Raw genomic sequence first — 18,689 nt, 5'->3', positions numbered from 1 at the left:
TGGCAAAGGTTTGCCTACACTACCACTCGTAAGAGGGGAAAAACCCAACAGGTTTTGAAAAAAATGGAGCCGATCTGCCTGCATGCCACCAGCCTGTGGTGCAATGGCTGGACTCCTCTTCACCCACTAGGAGGCAGGATTTTGATATGGTCAAGTATTTTCAAGTTCTAAAGAATAAAGATGTTCTGTGCTTTCATGGGACATCTTGATTTTATCTGTAATCTACATATATAATCATTAAGAATTTTTATACACTGCTTTTTAATGAAAAAGTTCACTTATTGGTTCACGTAGCAAAAGGGCTCACAACTGTAGAAAAAAGATGCAGAAGAAACAGCAGCAAACAGCTGCTAGAAATGAAGCTGTGCTTGGGGTGAAGAGGAACAGTTGATGTCCTGTTATGTTCTGTAATTTTATGCCTGAACACATGTGATCCATCACTGAAACCTTTTACCGCTAGATGGCAGCAACCTTTATTATGAGATCTGATGGAAGTAGCATAGAAAGCCACACTTACTGAGTCAGACGATTGGTCCATCTTATCTACATTGACTGGCAGAAGCTTTCAGATGGGTCTTTTTCCCAGCTTTATCTATAGATGCCCAGAATTCAACCTGGGACATTCTTTATGCAAAGCAGGTGCTGAACAATTCCAAGCTTAAATGGACTATAATTAAGCCTTTCCCAGTGCTACAAATGAACCTTAGAGCACCTACTTTCTGCTTTCTGAACTCTGCCTTCACTACTTTTGTAAATGCACCTAAAAATTAGACCTCAAAGTACCTGTTGTTCCATTATATGTCCTGCTTGTGGTTTTATGTTAATCCAAAGTGCTGGTTTCAGTCTAGGGCTGGTAAACACTGTAGTGAGATGTGTTGTTTTTACTGTGTTAAAAACAAGAAGTCGTCTTTTCTTGACAGATTGTCTGGCACTATTGTGGGTCGAATCCCATTGCAATATATCAGTTCACTCTTCATACCAGATCAGTCCTTGTATGCAAAATACATACATGTAGGCCAACTTCTCACTGCCAAGGTTCTCAGGTAGGTGTGATTTTTTTACCAGATAGTTTGAGGTGGGAGGGACTGGGAGACAGTCCTGTTAGGAAAGATGAACCGAAGCTCAAACATGTCGGCTGCAAGCTGGCTTGGGTGGCTTTGTGCAAAAGGTTTGGGTCTTCTTTTCTTCTCATCTATAAAATGTTGATTCTTACCTTGGGGTTGTAGTGAAGCTAAACAAGAAGAGAAATGTAAAGCACTGTGTAGATCTAATGTTCTCTCTCCTGCCACTTTTTCTCTCTTTCCTTGTTTTCCAATAATTCTACAGTATAGATAAACAAGAGAACCATGTGGAGCTTTCAGTCCTTCCTGAAGACACTGGGAAGCCGAGCCTTCTTCCAGAGTCCCTGGGTCTGCCGCGTGCTAAAATGGGTGCAAGTTTCAAGACAAAGCGAAAAAGGGGACACTCTGAAAGTGAGGAGGTAGTTATCCTTGGAGGGACTTTGGGCCTGTTAGGCAGGAAATTGTTATCATAGTGCATAGTTGTGTGTATGTTTTTTTTAACTGTTATCTGTATGTTTGTTAAACATTTTCTTTTTAATATGGTTATGATTGTACTTCAAATTCTTATTTTAATGACAGGAAGTCAAGCAAAGAATGAAGAAAGGCCGTTTCACTGAAGAGGATGATAGTGGTGTTGAGGTCTATTGTCGGGAGGAGGAGGAGGAGGAAGAGAAATGTGTGAAGAAACCTAAGGTGAAGGACTGAAGAAGAGAGAGGCTATCTGGGCATGGCTAAACCCATGTTTGCATCTCGAGTGGAGTTCTTGCCAACTTTGTTTTAAATATGTATCTTTGTTTTGCTTCAACAGGGAAAGGAGGTTCCAAGACTGAAGGTTTCCACCAACTTTATCTGGGAAGAGGGTTTACATGTGCTGGATGCAGCTGCATTGAAAGAGAAGGAACAAAGCTCTGACAGTGAGGAAGAAGAAGATACACAATCATTGGTGCAGTATCTCATTTCATATGCCATTTTGTTTATTAACTTTTAGCTTTGTCAAGCGTCCTGCCTTGCTCGCCTAGAAAGAATATCAATATTGCCTTTCTTATAAAATTAAGAGATCGTCACACAGTCAGGAAAAACAAAGCCAGCTACAGCAGGATCTGTGTTTCCTTTTCTCTAGCTTTGTGTCATGCCATGAATTATGTTATGCAAACATTTACCTGTGTGTTGAGACATGCATTTGAGAATTTTTTGGCTTCTTGAATGCTGTTGCTCTGAAGAGGAAAATTGACAAAAACGTGTTTGTACCTGCAGCTAAAAGTGATGAATAAAGAATTTAAGTTATGCTCCTTAATCCTAAACTCCTTTTTGCTGTTCATCATTTACACACTTGTGGCTGTGTTATGACTTCAGTGGCAGTGGTGAGAGTAACAGCAATAGTTTAGCCAAGTGGTTGACCCAGAAGGTTGAGCAGCACAGGGCAAGGAGGGTGATCCGGAGCTGAGAGAAATAGATAAGTAAGGGTGCTCTTGGGTGGCAGCAGGGCTTGGTGTCATCTATCTCCTATGTGACATGGTCCAGAGCAGTAAACTAGGGCCAACTCTGTTAACCATTTTGGAGAGATCACATGACTTTGAATGTCTACAGTGAAAAATAGCTTTGAGTGGTTTGGGTATGTCACCTCCTTTATCTTATACCCTATCGCACTAAGACTGTTCAAGTTCTCATTTTCTTCTTCTCTTTTTAAGACAAAGAAGCAGACAAAGAAGCAAAAAGAGCTGGAGAAGCAGAAGGCAGAGAAGGAACTCTCCAAGCTAGAAGCTGCTCTGATGGATCCCAACCGGCAGCCCCAAGGAGCCGATGACTTTGACCGCTTGCTGCTTGGCAATCCTGACAGTTCCATCCTCTGGTTGCAGTACATGGCCTTTCATCTACAAGCTACAGAGATAGAGAAAGCCAGAGCTGTGGCGGAAAGGGCACTCAAAACCATCTCTTTTAGGTGAGTTGCCTTTCCCTGGTAGTTGTTCGTTTTTAGTTCCTGCCAAGTTTCATCTAGAGTTTACCTTGTAGGAGAGGCACTTACCAGGCTAAATGGGTTGGGTAATGCCATTCTCCCTTCCCTATCTCACCCATCCATTTGTTTCAGAGCCATTGTCCCAGCACAGTGGGAATGGGTGAGATTGGGGATTCTCTTTTATTAGTGAGAAAGAACATTGTGACTCTTTTTCCTAATTTATGGGTGGTAGTTGCTATGGTGTTAAGAGTATATATTACACTCTCTCCTAAAAATGCAAAATTCCAGTCTAATTCCTTATGTCTCATTTACTCTCTCCTATACTAGCTAGGTTTCCAGAAGCTCAGTATTTTACATAGGGGAGATCTGCTGTTACTCACTGAGAACTGGAACAAGAACACAAATCAATGGAGCTTATGGAGACCACAGTCCTCAGTGTGCAATGTTTTTCTTGTATTCTGGGACATGTGGTTTCACTTGGCTCTAGAGTCACAGTTCTGATGGGTCTTCCAGGAAATGCAGTTGCATTTGCCATAGATAAGTGAAGGCTGTGAAGTGGTTGGGAGGGGGGGACTCTGACAAACACCAAAGAACTAGTACAAAAATGGGTCACATCTCTTGAGTTTGCTAAGCACTGTGATAATGCCCCCTCCCACTCCTGTACAGAGATACAGGAATGCGGTAGGTTGTTAAGGGTAGGGCAAAAGGTAAATACATAACAAGCAGCTGTTTAAATTCCACAGGTGAATCCACCTAACTTGCTAGTGCTGAAGATGCCATTGAGACAACTGTCTTTCACCTCCTTAGTAGCACCCTGCTTCACTTCTGGTCATCTCTTTGATGCCACTGGGGTAGGGAACTGCTGTAGGGCCAGAATCCAGGTGTACCATGTCTAGGTGTCCAGAATCCAATGCTATAGGTGGCAGGTGGAGAGATGTATATTCCAGAAGCTCAACACGAAAGGCAGCAGCAATGGATGATCTAGTATCTCTGAGGCTCCACTTTCATTGGCAGCGCTTGCCCTTCTGGTTGTATTTGAGTGGGACTGTTATGCAAAAGACTGTGCTTTGGTCCCATTGATGTGTTCTTTTTCCACTTTCAGGGAGGAGCAAGAGAAGTTGAATGTGTGGGTAGCCCTGCTGAATCTGGAGAACATGTATGGCACAGAGGAAGCACTGATGAAAGTCTTTGAAAGAGCCATTCAGTACAATGAACCTCTGAAGGTCTTCCAGCAGTTGGCTGATACCTATGTTGCTTCTGAGAAATATAAGGTGAGGCCCAGTCACTCCACTGTTAGCAAGAAGGAAAGCAAGGGCACCAAGCTACTCACTCAGTGTGGCAGGACAATTTGTCTGTTCTGAAATAAGATTCGTCTAAGCTCAATCCTGAGTTTCCTTTCACTCATGCAATTATCGAACTGGGATGTGGCCTCAGTTTATTCCAAGCAGCCAGGTTATTTTTTACTTGGCTGTCTTGAAGTATCTGGACATTGCTTCTTGCTGTGGGGTTTTCAATATAATACGTTTTATGACCTATACGTTTTGTATCCCAAGAGAGCAAAAGCATTCAGAAGATATTAGAACAGCATGCTTAAATATATATTTATTCTTGTATAAATGCTTCATTTTCATCATTCTAGATGCAGAGGTTTTTTTAACTTTTGCAAAAATCAGAATTTCTTAAAATGATTAGGTTAGCAGTTGCTATTCCTGAAGCAAACGCTGAGTCACAGAAACTAGAAAAAGCATCTGAAGGGGTGGAACTTTAAAACTGGAAACTTGAAGAAATGGAAGGAAGGAGTCTGCAAGCTATGTCTGTTCATTTCATCTGGCTGGGCTTCACTGTCTGAATCTCTGAGGTCCCTGGACATTACTGCTTGTCAGTTTGCATCCGCAGGAGTAGTCAGCAGTAATAACTGACGTGTTGGAAGGCAGAGTGAGGGAACCAGGAAACACCATTTGCAAGTCAGATTTTAGAATATGCACAGTGTGTATAATTGGCTAGTTCATAAATTTGGAAGAGTGTGTCATGAATTCTAGGCATGATCCTGACCTGCATAATATTTTGCTTAGTTTTCAGTTTTGGTACGTAATCGTGCTGTTTTCTCCCTTGAGAACTACAGAGTTGTAGGTCTTTGGTGTTATGCTTTCTGTGATGTAGAATTATCCTTTTTTCTTCTCTCTCCTGTATTGTCTTAGCAAGCTGATGACCTGTACAACACAATGTTGAAGCGCTTTCGTCGAGAAAAGTCTGTGTGGGTGAAATATGCCTCTTTCCTTCTGAAAAGAGGCCTGCTGGAGGCAGCTCATAGGCTCCTTCCTCGTGCACTGAAGGGCCTACCAGATAAAGAACGTAAGGACCTCCTTTTTTCTCCTCTCTTGGTGGTTTGTTATTGTCTCTTCCCCGTGACTAATATTTGGAAAAGGTGGTGTGCATAAGGTAGTTTAAGATCTTCATAGCCATCATTAGCACATTTCCTTTCAATAGCTTTCGTATGAAACCCCAAACATCTTTAAAAATTTTTCAAAATTTAAAAAACAGACAGAACTTTCTAATAGGGAAGACTTTTCAAAATAACTATATCTTCTCTCTTCTAGATGGTGCGTGAAATTTACCGAAAACTTTCATAATTTAGTTAGAATTTCCTGGCACAGAATCCAGAATTTCGTACTAATGATACATTGAAGTTACTTTGGCCATGTCCTCAAACTCTGATCAGAGACAGTGTCAGCTGGTGGAAAAAACATTTTAAAATGCAGTTTTATGCTGTTGCAGATGTGGATGTGATTTCCAAGTTCGCACAGATGGAATTTCAGTTGGGTGATCCAGAGCACGCCAAGGCCATTTTTGAAAACACCCTGAGCACATATCCAAAACGCACAGACATCTGGTCGGTCTACATTGACATGATGATAAAACACGGCAACCAAAAGGAAATTCGGTAAGTAACCACATGGGAAAGAAGACCATGATCTTATAAACGTTCCAGAAAGGGTGCAGATGCAGGTCTTGAATTCAAAAGAAATGAAGGCAAAATGGGGGGAGGTACATTTTTGTGAGCTAATAATATGACATTGAAAAGTGCTGCAGCAAGGGACTGGAGGATAAGCATTAAGAGTCTATCTTGGCCTTCTTGCAAGTTGTTTCCCCACAAAACTTTTCCTATACCTCCTTGCTTGGAAACTAAGACCTGCATGTGGCCTCTGATGTTGATTATACACGGAAGACATGATTCTCAAGTTTTATGATAGGACACAATGTATTTGTTAAGTATCAGTGAACACTAAACTTTATTGAACCACAGCCCACAAATTCAGACTCATATGATGTGATCAGTTATTTCAGAGAAGTGTAGCATAGGCGGGTTGTGATTGTAGGATTCCAAAGAACACCACTTTTTGCTGCTTTCCCTTCCTTGCTCTTTAATGGAAATTTTTTTTTTTGTAGAAATGCCCTTCTCTTCTGAATAGAAACACGGGCTTGAACCGATCACTGATTTCTTGCCACTTAAGGAGGGAGGGAGGGAGAGGCTGTGCAACTGTGACCAATTTTGGCAAACCAACTTGGCACTGCAGCATCCAAACTGTGTTACAAAACTGCACTGGGGCTAAAAATGATTCTGCTTGTCTGTCTCTGATGGCAGGGGGTCTCTACCACATGTGTAAAAAGCTTGGAGATCTCGGAAGCCTTGAGTGTGCTTCATGTCTGGCAGAGCAGGTTTTCCAAAAGAGAGCTATGTACCACTCAGGGCTTGTGCAGTGATTCTTGAAAGATGATGTGCATGCAGAGAGACCTGGAACCTATCCAAATGTCTCAAATCTGAACAGAGCCTTTTAGGTGCTGGAAATGTTATTTCCCTATACCTGCATGCGGTGCCTTTTTGAGCTAAGGCAATCTGGTTTCTGGCACAAGCGTGCAGACTATAGGATTTTTCTGGTTTCTGGGTATCCCTGCCAATAAAGTGCTGGATATGGCAGAGAAGCTTTTAGACTCAAGCCCAGCTTCTCCCAGATCTTTTGCCTTCTCTGCTGCTTTTCAGTTGGTAGTATTTGGGCTCTGATAGTCTAATGATCTCTGATTGAGAGCTAGGCTTTGAAAGAAAGGAACAATGGGACTTCCTCAGGTCAACATTTATACATTCTAACCAGAACACTTAGCTTACAAGTGTATGAAAAAAAAGTGAACTGAGCAAACATATTGTTTTTTCTTTTACACAGTGAAATTTTTGAGCGAGTAATACACCTAAGCCTAGCAGCAAAGAAGATGAAGTTCTTCTTTAAGCGCTACCTGGACTATGAGAAGAAGTATGGTACACCGGAAACGGTCCAGTCTGTGAAGGCAGCAGCGCTCGAATACGTGGAGTCCAAGAGCAGCCTCGCTGAGAGCTAACTTTTTGAGCAGGCGGACTTTGGGGTCTTGTTGGCTGGCTGTTGACAGTATGAAGAGACAGAGCTATAGGAAGCTAAGAATCTCTCCTTGCTGCATTTCTTGACAGCATATGGAGTTGGCTGGGACCAGATCAACATGCCCATTAAGAACGGTGTAAAAGCGTAGCTCATTGGCTCTCAAACATTTTCAGCCTGCGGCTCCCCTGATCCCTGTGGCCATTGGTCACGGCTCCCCTTACGTCACCCCACTTCTGTGACCCCCAAAATTGGGACGAAGGCGTTAAATTATACAAACAGCCATAGAAGAAGTGAATTTGAAGGCACCAAGGAACAAAAAACTAAAGAAGCCAAATCTGCAGTGGAGCTGCCAGCACCCTCAGTTTGTTAGTAGCACACCTGGAGCAGCACACCTTTTCCCTTTTGGAAAGGGACTTTTTTGTTTCTTGTAAGGAGGGGGAGAAGTGAAGAAATTTGGTGGGGGAGGGGAAGACTTTGTTTTGAATGATTTTGCTTATTGCAGTCTGATGAGAAACAGAGACCCAGGCTGCAATCCTAAACACTCTTTCCTGGGAGTAAGACTCATTGAACACAATGGGACTTACTTCTGGGTAGACATGCATAGGATCGTGCTGCCAGAGACTGTTTGTCTTACAGTAGCAGCCAATGTGGGATGCCAAAAAGAAAGAAAAAAGGGGATGCTTGAAAAGTAATGTGTATTTTTATTTTTTAATCATGTTTGGAGACAAAGCTTGACTGATCAAGTGTGGCTTTTTTCTTTTTGGGGTGTGGAAGGAAGAAGAGAAAGGTGATGATCCTTGGCTAAGCTGACAGAGTGAGACCACAACCCACCACCAAAGTAGATAGTGAGGGGCATGATTACACGTATACCTTGGCTGAAACACACACAGATGCCAACCCCACTTCCCCCAAACTAGACAGAGGAATGGAGACTGTGGCATTTGGACCCTCCCCCCCCCCACAACCAAGAACAGAGTCCAATCCTGTGCATGTCTACACAGAAGTACGTCCCATTACAGTCTGTGGGACTTACTCCCAGGAAAGTGTGAACAGGATTAAGTTCTGGGCTTCCTCCCTCCTAGGTGGAGGGAAACCCCGGGCTGCATGCACTTGTGGAGCCCCCTCTAGCTTCAGGCTTTCCTCCTGGTCTGAAGCCTGCCAGGAGGACACCTCCTTCCTGACTGGGAGGGAAGCCTGAAGCTAGAGGAGGCTCTGTGCTGATCAAATGCAGCACTCCGCCACCCGGCCAGCCTGGGTCGGGCTTCCCTCATGCTCCAGGGAGGATCTGGCCAGCAAGCATGCTCAGCGCGGACTGCAGGAAGCCTGTTCTGAGCATACTTGGTCCTCCGTGGAGCCCAAGGGAAGCCTGACACTAGAGAAGGCTGGCTGGTAACGAAGCTTAGCGGTGCTGTGTGGACACCAGAGGGAAGCCTGACGCTAAAGAGAGCTTGGCTGGAAGCACATGCAGCACTGCCCAGCCAGCCTTCTCTGGGGTCGGACTTCCCTCCTGCTGCAGAGAGGACCCAGCCAGTAAGCAAGGTCCTGCTCTCAGCGTGCTTGCCAGTTGGATCCTCTCTGCCTTGGCCTTCCCTCAGTCTGGAGGGAAGCCCGAGGCCAGAGAGGACCCAGCATGCTCAGCACAGGACCTTGCTTTACTGGCCAGGTCCTGGCTGCAGGAGGAGGGAAGCCTGAGCCCAGAGAAGGCTGGCTAGTTGGCACTGCATGTGCGTGTGTGATTGCTCGCTGAGCCTTCTCCGGACTGGGAGGGAAGCCCGAGGCCAGAGAAGGCCTTGCCCCTAAGCACACGCAGCATGGGAAGCTGAGATGGCCAGGTGCAGCTGAGATGACGTGCAGCTGAGCTGCTATGGCCACTTCTCTCCCCAATATGCCTCATGACGCTCCTGGAGACTTTCCCTGCCTCCCCAGGGAGTCACGACACAGACTGAAAACCTCAGACATAGCCCTTTGTAAATGTTTATACCTTTTGTACCTTCCCAAGACGTTTATGTTTAAAACCATTTTGGCGCTTTATTTAAAAGCTGTTTTGTGTGTGTGGGTATGTGTTTGTTTGATTTCTGATTTAATAAGTGGCAGAAAGAAGCCCATTACCCTTGATTTGCTGTAGTAGAGATGGCTCTACTCATTAAATGCATTGAAACAAATATGCTTTTGATATAAGTAAAAGGAGGAGAGTTTCAGATTATCATGAGCAACGTTTTGTTAAAATATTGCTGTCATACTGAAAAGTTCTATGAACTATTTCAAAGGGCAATTATGTTTATTTCTATACAAAATTTCTATCCTTCAGACATATTTTCTCAGAGTAACCAAAATGACTATTAAAACATAAACAACAATAGAACAGGAATTGGTCATATAAAAAACACAGCATTAAAAAAGCAATAGACAAACAGTGAGCCTCATGAAAACACTTCATAAAACCTCAAATCTGAAAGTCTTGTGCACATAAAAAGATCTTTAGCTGGTGTTGAAATGTATCCCAGATCGCCACTTGCCGTGCCTCCTACAAGCAAGGGGAACGACGGTGTGGGACTGGGGAAGAAGGGTGGAAGAAGTGGTTCTTTACCTTGCATGGAACCCTGAAATAAACTGGGAGACTATGCAATTGCATTTAAGGCAAATAAATGTGTTTGACTATGTAGGTGTTCCAGTTAGCACAAAGCATAGTAACTGGATTACTAACTGCAGCTATATTTGGGGCTGTTTGTATATGGAGACAGGGGATGAGACAAGGGTGCAAGATAACTAATGTAACACCCAAAGAAAAAATTATGAAACCAGAATGTATCTGGTGCACAACTGCCTCTAGTACACACAATACAATGGAGCAGAAGGGAATTCAGTACAGTAACCTCCCCTTCCTAATAAATCAGCTGAATAGGTCAGATACCTAGTTAGGCAGACACTTGTGTTCAGACCTGGCTTTAGATAGAGCATCAAGTGCTTGGTTACTACCAAGCCTGTCTCATTCTCATCCACAGTAGTGTCTGGACTGGTGCTGTTCATGTGCTTCCTCTCATCCCTTCAATGACATGTATGCATTCTTGATTATGAAAGGGTGGTCTCTAGACAATGTTTGTCACTCCCCTTTACCACTTCATATGGTTCACCTGTTGGAAGTTCCACAGGAAATAACTGGCAGTGATGATGACAACAACAGTTACTTCTGGATTGGGAGACCAGACGTGCTGTGACAAACACCAGTAAGAGACTCAGGCTGGCCAGGAGGGATTTTTCAAGCATGCAAAAAGCACACACTAGCACTCTGCCCGCCCAGCTGAGCCTCCTACTACTGGTTGTCATGTTGCATTGCTGGTCTTGCTGCCAGGCAGCAGGAGTTTGGGGGTCCTGCATGTACCACTAGTGGTATGAGTACCACTGGTTGAGCAACACTGTTGTAGACTATACAGCCTCCACAGTTATGGTGCCTGTGTCAGCACTTACACATAAGCATAGTACCTTTTTTGGTGTTGCTTTCATGCAGGCATGTGGCTTTGGGCTTACAAGAGCCAGATAGTTCGCTGTATCAATTCCTTCTGTATGCTCCATTCTTTCCCCCTCACTGCAGCTCCTGGTGAAGCCTAAGTGCCTGGAGAGAGACTGATTGCCTCTGTGTGCATTACAAAAGGTCTGCAAGGCTGTTTTTGGATGACGGGAGCAAAGAGTTAAATTGATTTGCTTTAGTGCGTTTTTTGCCAGAGTGCAGAGGCAGAAATCAGCCTGAGACATTCATCTGTCTAATCTCATTTCTTGACAGTAATACTCTCTTCTCCATGATGTCCGTTCAATGTTTTCAAACTTTCCAAAGGAAATGTGTATAAAAATGGGTATTATCACTTATCTTTAGACCAGGTCTGTGGGCCTTCCCCAGTGCACACCCTCCACGAGTGAGGGAAGCTCTACTCACCTCCGGAGGGTCGTCTAAGCCCAGCAGAGGCCATGGACATCCGTCACTATTACAGGCATTCACCGGTATCTACAGTTTCAGTCAACTGGCGGGGAGGGTTTCAGAATGGAACCCCCGCGGATACCAGGACAGGCCTGTAATAGTGACCATAATAAAGGAAAAGCTGCTTAACAACCTTGTGTTGTCCCTGTTATGTTAAAATGTGGAACAACAATACTGTAGCATCATTATTTGAGAGACTGGACATCCAGTTCATCTCCCATCTTTCATTGTGCATAGAACTATATCAGTACCAGGACTTCTGTGTGCAAATCCAGCATTACCTGTACCCATCCAACCGGTAAGCTCACCTACTTTTTGGTGCATTATGATTCTGTGTCAGAGCAGCAAGCGTGTGATTGTATTTTGGATGAGGGCTCCTTAGATTATAGTTGCAGTTGGTCTTTGCTTTTCCTTCAACTCCAGAGCTGAGACACAGGACACTGGTGTCGCTTGGATGACAATTCACCCCAGATCAATCCCCTGAGAAGTTGGTGAATAAGTAAAACGGAGTCACAGCTTGGAGAAAGCAAGAGGGCTAGATGCTCTTGATTCTCTTAGGTAGCAAGAAAGGCCATTTCCTGGCTGTCAGGACCTAAGCTGTTACCCATCACAACTTTGGCCCACTTATGAAGACGGCTGTAGAGCGGAAATCCTTTATTCTCCCGATAGATATAGACCCCACTGATAGCATCCCATTGAGTCCTGGGCTGCGGATCCTCCACAGTGAACTCTTGCACTAATTCCTTCTCCTCCTTATCTAAGTAAACAAAGCCAAAGAACTTCTTGACACTGTTGGCAGCCATGATCTTGGCGTGCACCTCACCAGTGCGGTTAAAGAGTTTGGTCTCATTGGAGCGGTATTGATTCCAGTAGAGCTCCTGGCGATAGCTGAGTGGGGAGCAGCAGTGTTTCAGGCACTTCGATAAAAACACAAGAACAGCAACTACACCGATAAGCAGCCACCCAAAGAGCTGAAGGGAAAGACACAATGGTAACAACAATTTTTGTCAATATAGTGTATTGAGCCAAAGGCACTGATTCATCAGCCTCCCTCTGTTTTATTCATTTTAGGAGAAAGCTGGGCTTATATGCAGCTCCAGACACCAAGACCTCACTATTTGATCAGATCTGAATAAATACTAAGCTTAAGACAATGAAGCATCATGAACATACACTAGAAGAACCACTGCCATTTTTTTCCTTGGAAAGTACCTGAATACTGTATAGTTTTAATAGCTACCAACTTTAAATTTAACTCATGGTTGTGTTTTTCTTGATTGCGACTCTGGAATCCTGAAGATTTCAGTGTACATTTTAAGAGTCAGCATATCTATCCTTTGTCTATCCATCCAAGATTTCAACCGTACCTTTTGGCCCCAACGGCCCCAAGGTGACCTATAATCAGTTAAAATATAATGTACAATAAAATTATTAATACTAAAAGCAGTAACAAATTCAAAGTAATGAATTAAAAGAACAGTTCAAATACCCTGATCCCAAAACTTTTAGGGCTTTAACCCATTTTTGCCTGGCCCGCAGGTGAACACATTGGGTCCCTGTTGTGTATATGCAATGTTGAACAGAAATGGCTTAAAGGTGATCACCAGCTCATTGAACTGTGCTTACCAGAAATAACTTGGTAAGCAACATAGTTGAACCAAATGAAAGTTGCAAGCTCCCAGATCTGGGCTGTCACAAGGATGCTAGCTGCTCCAATCTGTACCAGCTGATTAATTCCAAATGCTTTTCAAGAGCAGCCTCACACTGAAAATGCAAACAGCATTGCTGAATCAAAGAAGAACCCCAATGTCCCTACAAGATCAGAAAAATCAGGATCTATATCTGATCTTTACATGATAATAAGGAAAGTACCAGGGTTGTTCCACTCCATATTAAGTTCAAACATGTAGCAGTGTTATCAGCTATTGTCTTCAGCTATAGCAGAACCATATATGCGCAGAGAGATCCAATAGTTGCAGGGATATTTTTCTTACAATTTCCAAAGTTGCAAATACTACATATTATCTATAAACATATCCCCATAGTTGGCAATCGTACGTTTTGTGTTCTAGAGCAGGGTTCTCTAAACTTTTTGGCCAGAGGGCCACATCAAATATCTGGCATGGTGTAGAGGGCCAGAAAAAAAAAATTATATATAAAATTTATGTAAATAAATTAGAGATGGAACTTAGATGAGTGAATAAATGAATGAATGAATGGGCTCATTCATTCAACCTCTCTGGCCCTTAGAACACCCTCCAGATGCAACCAGTGTGCAGCTCCAATCATGTTCAGCCAAGTAGGCCAAAGGCTTTCGTGGGAAAAGAGGCTGGTCACGTGCCGGATAGAGGTCTGCTGCGGGCCGCATCTGGCGCCCAGGCCTGGGTTTGGAGACCCCTGTTCTAGAGAAATACGTGATGGCAGAACAAAGCTTTTCACGATCAAGCTGAAGCAGAGAATGGATATATTTCCTCTAAGTTCTCAATGTTCAGCAGACTCCTAGGAAGTAAGACCCATGACTAGAATGGGACTGAACTTTTGCAGAGAACCGGGACTAGGAGAGCTTGCAGATCAGCCATTCTGGGACATAGCCTAGCAAGGTTAAGGCAAGTACTAAATAAGCGAATTAAGCAGCAAAGTGTTAATTTCATAACACAATATTAGTTCTTACAACAACTACTGTATAGTTATAGTGTCATATGGTAATGCTAAGTCAGACTGCTAGCAAAAAAGCAAGATGAAGGGAAATGTTCATTAAGACTAATTAGGTGCTTCTGGATTGGATAACAAGATGGGAAGCTGATAAAGCCACTGTTACTAATAGGAAATTTAGAAACGTCTTAAGCTTATGGCATCAAATGTTCAAAGTTTAGACATAAAAACTGATGTTCTGACTCTTTTCTCCATATTTCAACCAAAAGCCCTTTCCCCATCATACAAGCAAGTAAGTATAATACAATACCTGAGATTCATATTTTAATTGCCTTGTAATTACATCCTTAAATTTTGTCAAATTCCCTGGCAGATCATCACAAGGGACCCTGGCCATGGTATCTGCTCCATAGCCAGGTGGAAACTTATCCAGAGTGGTGGGATTCATGAATTCACTCAAGGCACAGACGTAGGCCTCTCCACGAAGTAGTGAGAGCACAGACCATGTGACAGGCGCCACTGCAGCCCTCCCCATGACAGAGCCAAAGATCAAGCAGGAAGCCGCCGCTGAAAAGTTCTTGGTTCCTCGTTTATGGCACTCAGCTACTAGGTTCCACGTGTGTGTGTTCCAGATGACACCAATAAGGAAAAGGGCTAGAGCTGGTACACCTATGGCAGCTAGCCCATAGATGTAGTTTCTCACAGGGGAGCATGGACAATGGAAAGCAAACATAGAGAAGAGTTCTTGGCTGCCAACAGTGCCTAGGGCCACCAGGCCATTGAAAATCATTACATCTTTGCTCTTGAAGAAGAGTGAGAGGAAGCGGAAGTTCTCAGTTATGAAGGCTGCCATCTTATTTTCTGTGTCCAATTGAGATTTTCAGTGTTGCGATGCGGAGGAGATTTCTACAGCAACAAAGAGTCTTGGTGTTCTCTTCTTTCGTGGGCTGCAACAAGAGCATCATCACTAAGGATGGGGAACTGACAGTTTCACACTTGCCAAAGCTCAGGAGATAAAGTTGCATACAATTCAACTGTACCTATTTAATAACCACAGTAACAGTCCTATGCAAATTACACAAACTATGAAGCTATCAACAACCTGTACCTCTTTAGTTGGCACAACACACTGTCTTAGTAGGTGTCACAAGGTTCGGCAAGCGGTCTTTAAGATTTTAAGCTTGTTGTTAATCTGAGAAAGACTGAAGTTATTCAGGTGTGGTTAATTTGTAATTTGGAGTATAAAACCTGGGTGTGGGTTCACACAAGAAAAGGAAAGCATGGGTTAGTGCTTCTTATGCTAGAACATGTCAGAAAGCAGTATATGGAGTATTATGCTGCTGACTGTCCTGCATTGTTGGTAATTCAGTAACCTTACTGTCCTATAGATAAGCTAGCTAACTTGTCTTGGTTTTTGTATGCTACTGTAAAAGCATGATACTAATGATGGTGGAAGAGGGTGTGGGTTGTATCCTGCCAGGGTTTAGAATTTTCCTAATTTGCCACTGACTCTTTGGTGATAGTCATGACCAAAGTAAGGACCTGGGTCTCAGCAGTACTGTTTGCATATACTGAAACTTAAAATTATACCCCACATCCCCCCCCCCCCCCCAAAAAAAAAACCCTGGTTAGAACACCAGGAGTGAAATGTGTGTCAATAAAAACATAGGGGGAAAGATGCACTCTGAGTGCTAAGTGGCTATACATTTTGAAGCCAACATTCAAAGGGATCTCTAGATGCTTGGGAATTTTAGAACCCCTAGATTCTTTCTCACTGAGGCAGAACAATCCATTCCCTTTTGTTCAATAGACTATGTAAGAATGAACAGCCTTCTCTGATTGCCAGCTTAGTAGAAGTTTCCATTAATTATACTAGGAAAGGAAGGGGTGTGTGACACGTTCCTTCACTTAGCCTACATGGTCCCCTCAAATTCACTTTGATTCATCATCTGTTTTCCTTTGTCTTCTCTCCTCCCCCATAAGAATATCAAATTTGCCTACCTTCATCCATCAGTTGCTGTTAGGCACTCTAATGTACCACCAGAATTCTTTGGAGCTTGCAGTGAAGAACTACAGTGATTTGTTGAGGATACAGTCCTGCTAGAAATAACTCAATGTTTGTATTCAGCTTCACGACCAACTTTGCTATACGAGCTTGAGGCAGCTAGATAATACCTTTTCTGCTCTTTGTGACACTTAACACTGAACAGGCAATTACTATTATCATCATGGCATTGCAACATGACTTCACTGTATTAGTCTGGATAGGCTGGGCTGGGCTGAGGTACAAGTGATTGGCTGACAGAGTGATGAATAAATAAATAGTTATTGTCTGATTAATCGGTATTGACTAACAAGGAGGACTTGAATCCATTGCCTTTGGTGACGCAGCTTCATACTCTAACAAGTATACCCATTCTACTGCTTTTAACACATGTGCATATTGTGCCACAGAACTCCTCCTAATGAAAACATTACTAATTATTATTTCATATACAGTATATATATTTATAAATGCCCTCTAGTGCCAGAATTACTAATTACACATTTCTTTATTATTTGAGCTTAGAAGCTTAAACAGCTCCCAGTCTTCCATTCTTCATTCTTTTTGGCATATGGTCAAAACTTGGCTGGTTTGTTCATGGAGTGATATTATATTAAGTTGCCTGGCTGTTGATCTTTCTGAATCTGGGTTGTTTATATTGATAGCCTGGATTGAATTACCTGTCCTTCTTGGTTCTGCTCACCAACCCTAGTCACGCAGGCAGTGGCTCCTTACCCTGATGTGCCAAGCTCCTGATGCTGTCCCACCAAATAAAATTGCCACCCCACCGTTTATCAATTTACAGATTGGTGCCTGTGCATCTGGTGGCCAACTTGCCCCTCTGTATTTGCAGCATGGGTGGATAGTGGCCATTAAAATGATTATGCAGGTGAGATAGGTGGCAACCTTCAGTCTCGAAAGACTATGGTATCGCGCTCTGAATATCGCGCAGGTGAGATACAGGACTGGAAATCATACAATCTTAATGTTGGAAGGAATTGTGGAGGTCATCTAGTCCAACCCCTGCTCAGTTCAGGCAACTGCTAAAGCATCCTTGACAGATGGTCATCCAGCTTCTGTTTGAAAATCTCCAACTCTGCAGAGTCCACTACTGCTCAAGGCAGACTGTGCCAATGCCAGACAACTCTTACAGTTTAGATACTCTTTCTTTCTCATATATATCCTACATCTACTTCCTTATTATTTCAACCATTGATTCTAGTCCTGCCTTGAGGAGCCACAGATAGCGTATCCTCCTCTTCTTCTATATGACAGCCCTTCAGACACTTTAAGATGGCTCTCATATGTCCCCTTAGTCTTCTCTTCTACAAGCTAAACATATCAAACACGTTTATATCAAAATTATTTTAATACAGTCACATACATGCTTCTGAGGATCAAAACAGATGTGATGTGAAAGTCCCATAAAGAAAATGCCTGATGTCTCTTTTCTTCTTCCAAAAACCAACTGAGAGGGAACTGGATTTGGATCAGAGCAGTGGAATAGGGGGTGAAAGGGGGCTGAACCTTTTCTTTCTATACTTTAGCCCAAGTTGCCTTCCCCCTGGAGGTGCCATTAGCCACAGAGAAGAAAATGTATGGCCAGAAAAAAATGTTTTCTCCACTGGAGACTGAAGGGCTGGATTCACATCAGTGTTTTAAACTGAGCTTCCAAGCAACAATTCCAGATTCGATGCCTTGATCTCCTGTGCATTTCAGAGCAGTCGGGTTTGGTGGAAAGATGAAAGTGAACAATTTGTTTCATTCTTTCTTTTCTGCTTTGTAGTCTTCACAAACTTATGAATGCATCACTGTCTCTCTAGTAACACATAGTGGAATCTATTACTATAAAACCACATGTAACTTAAGTGCTAAAAAAGAAGACATACACCAGGCATCTCACATGTCATCCTAGTGTGTGAGAGCCCCACCCTTCAATCAGGCCTAACTACTGCAAAAATATCCATCCCGCCCTTCAGTTTTCCAATCTATGCAAATGTAATTGCAGTTGTTTTAAAGCTGGTGTTGCAGCGGGCTTGCCAAACCCCAAATGAAATCTTGATTGTTTGGTGCTGTGAAAGATCCACCAGGGTAAACTGTTGCATGTACACTGTTGTGTATATTGCAACCACCAATTATGACTGGATCAAAATACTTGGTAACTCTCCATAGCAGGGAAAAACAGGAGGGGAATCTGATCAATTCTACTTCTCTAACCCTAACATCTGGCAATCAGCAAACTTATTTCCTTCCTAAAACAAAGCTAATAATAGGAACTCTCTCCATCTCCAGGGATTGGGAAGAGGGCTTGCCCCATCATGAACAGATGCCTATATTGACTATGTTAGGACATATGTATTTATTTTCAGACATCTGTGCTCCCAAAACCACCATTCAACATGCTGAGAAAAACATACATCACTTACTTCAAGGAGTCACTAAACCAATTTCCTGAGTTTCTTCAATTGACCTTGTGGGTCCCTTGAATCTTCAGCATCTGCATAGGAGAGGAGTGAGTCGGTTCAGATGCAGAAGTTCTTGGTGATCGATGAAATTGTTCAAAAATACGGGGCCTGGTTGGTATGTTGCTTTCTAGCTGCTT

The 18,689-nt window shown here is 43.1% G+C and overlaps 2 protein-coding genes across 2 annotated transcripts in view; one reads left to right on the top strand and one right to left on the bottom strand.

The window, feature by feature from the left end:
* Positions 1-8,940, top strand: part of PDCD11 (programmed cell death 11) — a 36,006-nt gene extending 27,066 nt beyond the window's left edge. Inside the window, exons 28-36 of the mRNA XM_066619243.1 lie at positions 921-1,043; positions 1,327-1,480; positions 1,641-1,754; positions 1,870-2,004; positions 2,750-3,000; positions 4,118-4,286; positions 5,214-5,367; positions 5,791-5,956; positions 7,233-8,940. Of these exons, the coding sequence (XP_066475340.1) occupies positions 921-1,043; positions 1,327-1,480; positions 1,641-1,754; positions 1,870-2,004; positions 2,750-3,000; positions 4,118-4,286; positions 5,214-5,367; positions 5,791-5,956; positions 7,233-7,404 (1,438 nt within the window). The 3' untranslated portion in view covers positions 7,405-8,940. The remainder of the gene's footprint in view (positions 1-920; positions 1,044-1,326; positions 1,481-1,640; positions 1,755-1,869; positions 2,005-2,749; positions 3,001-4,117; positions 4,287-5,213; positions 5,368-5,790; positions 5,957-7,232) is intronic.
* Positions 8,941-9,693: 753 nt separating this feature from the next.
* On the bottom strand, positions 9,694-18,689 carry CALHM2 (calcium homeostasis modulator family member 2). The gene is made up of 3 exons (XM_066619241.1): positions 18,514-18,689; positions 14,354-14,990; positions 9,694-12,362 (listed from the first exon to the last, which is right to left on the bottom strand). The coding sequence occupies exons 2-3, from the start codon at positions 14,894-14,896 to the stop codon at positions 11,946-11,948; spliced, it is 960 nt and encodes a 319-aa protein (XP_066475338.1). The 5' UTR covers positions 14,897-14,990; positions 18,514-18,689; the 3' UTR covers positions 9,694-11,945.

This window comes from Tiliqua scincoides, chromosome 3 (genome assembly GCF_035046505.1).
Source record: "Tiliqua scincoides isolate rTilSci1 chromosome 3, rTilSci1.hap2, whole genome shotgun sequence".
Taxonomy (NCBI): Eukaryota; Metazoa; Chordata; class Lepidosauria; order Squamata; family Scincidae; genus Tiliqua; species Tiliqua scincoides.
This window is presented reverse-complemented; position numbering and strand designations above follow the sequence as displayed.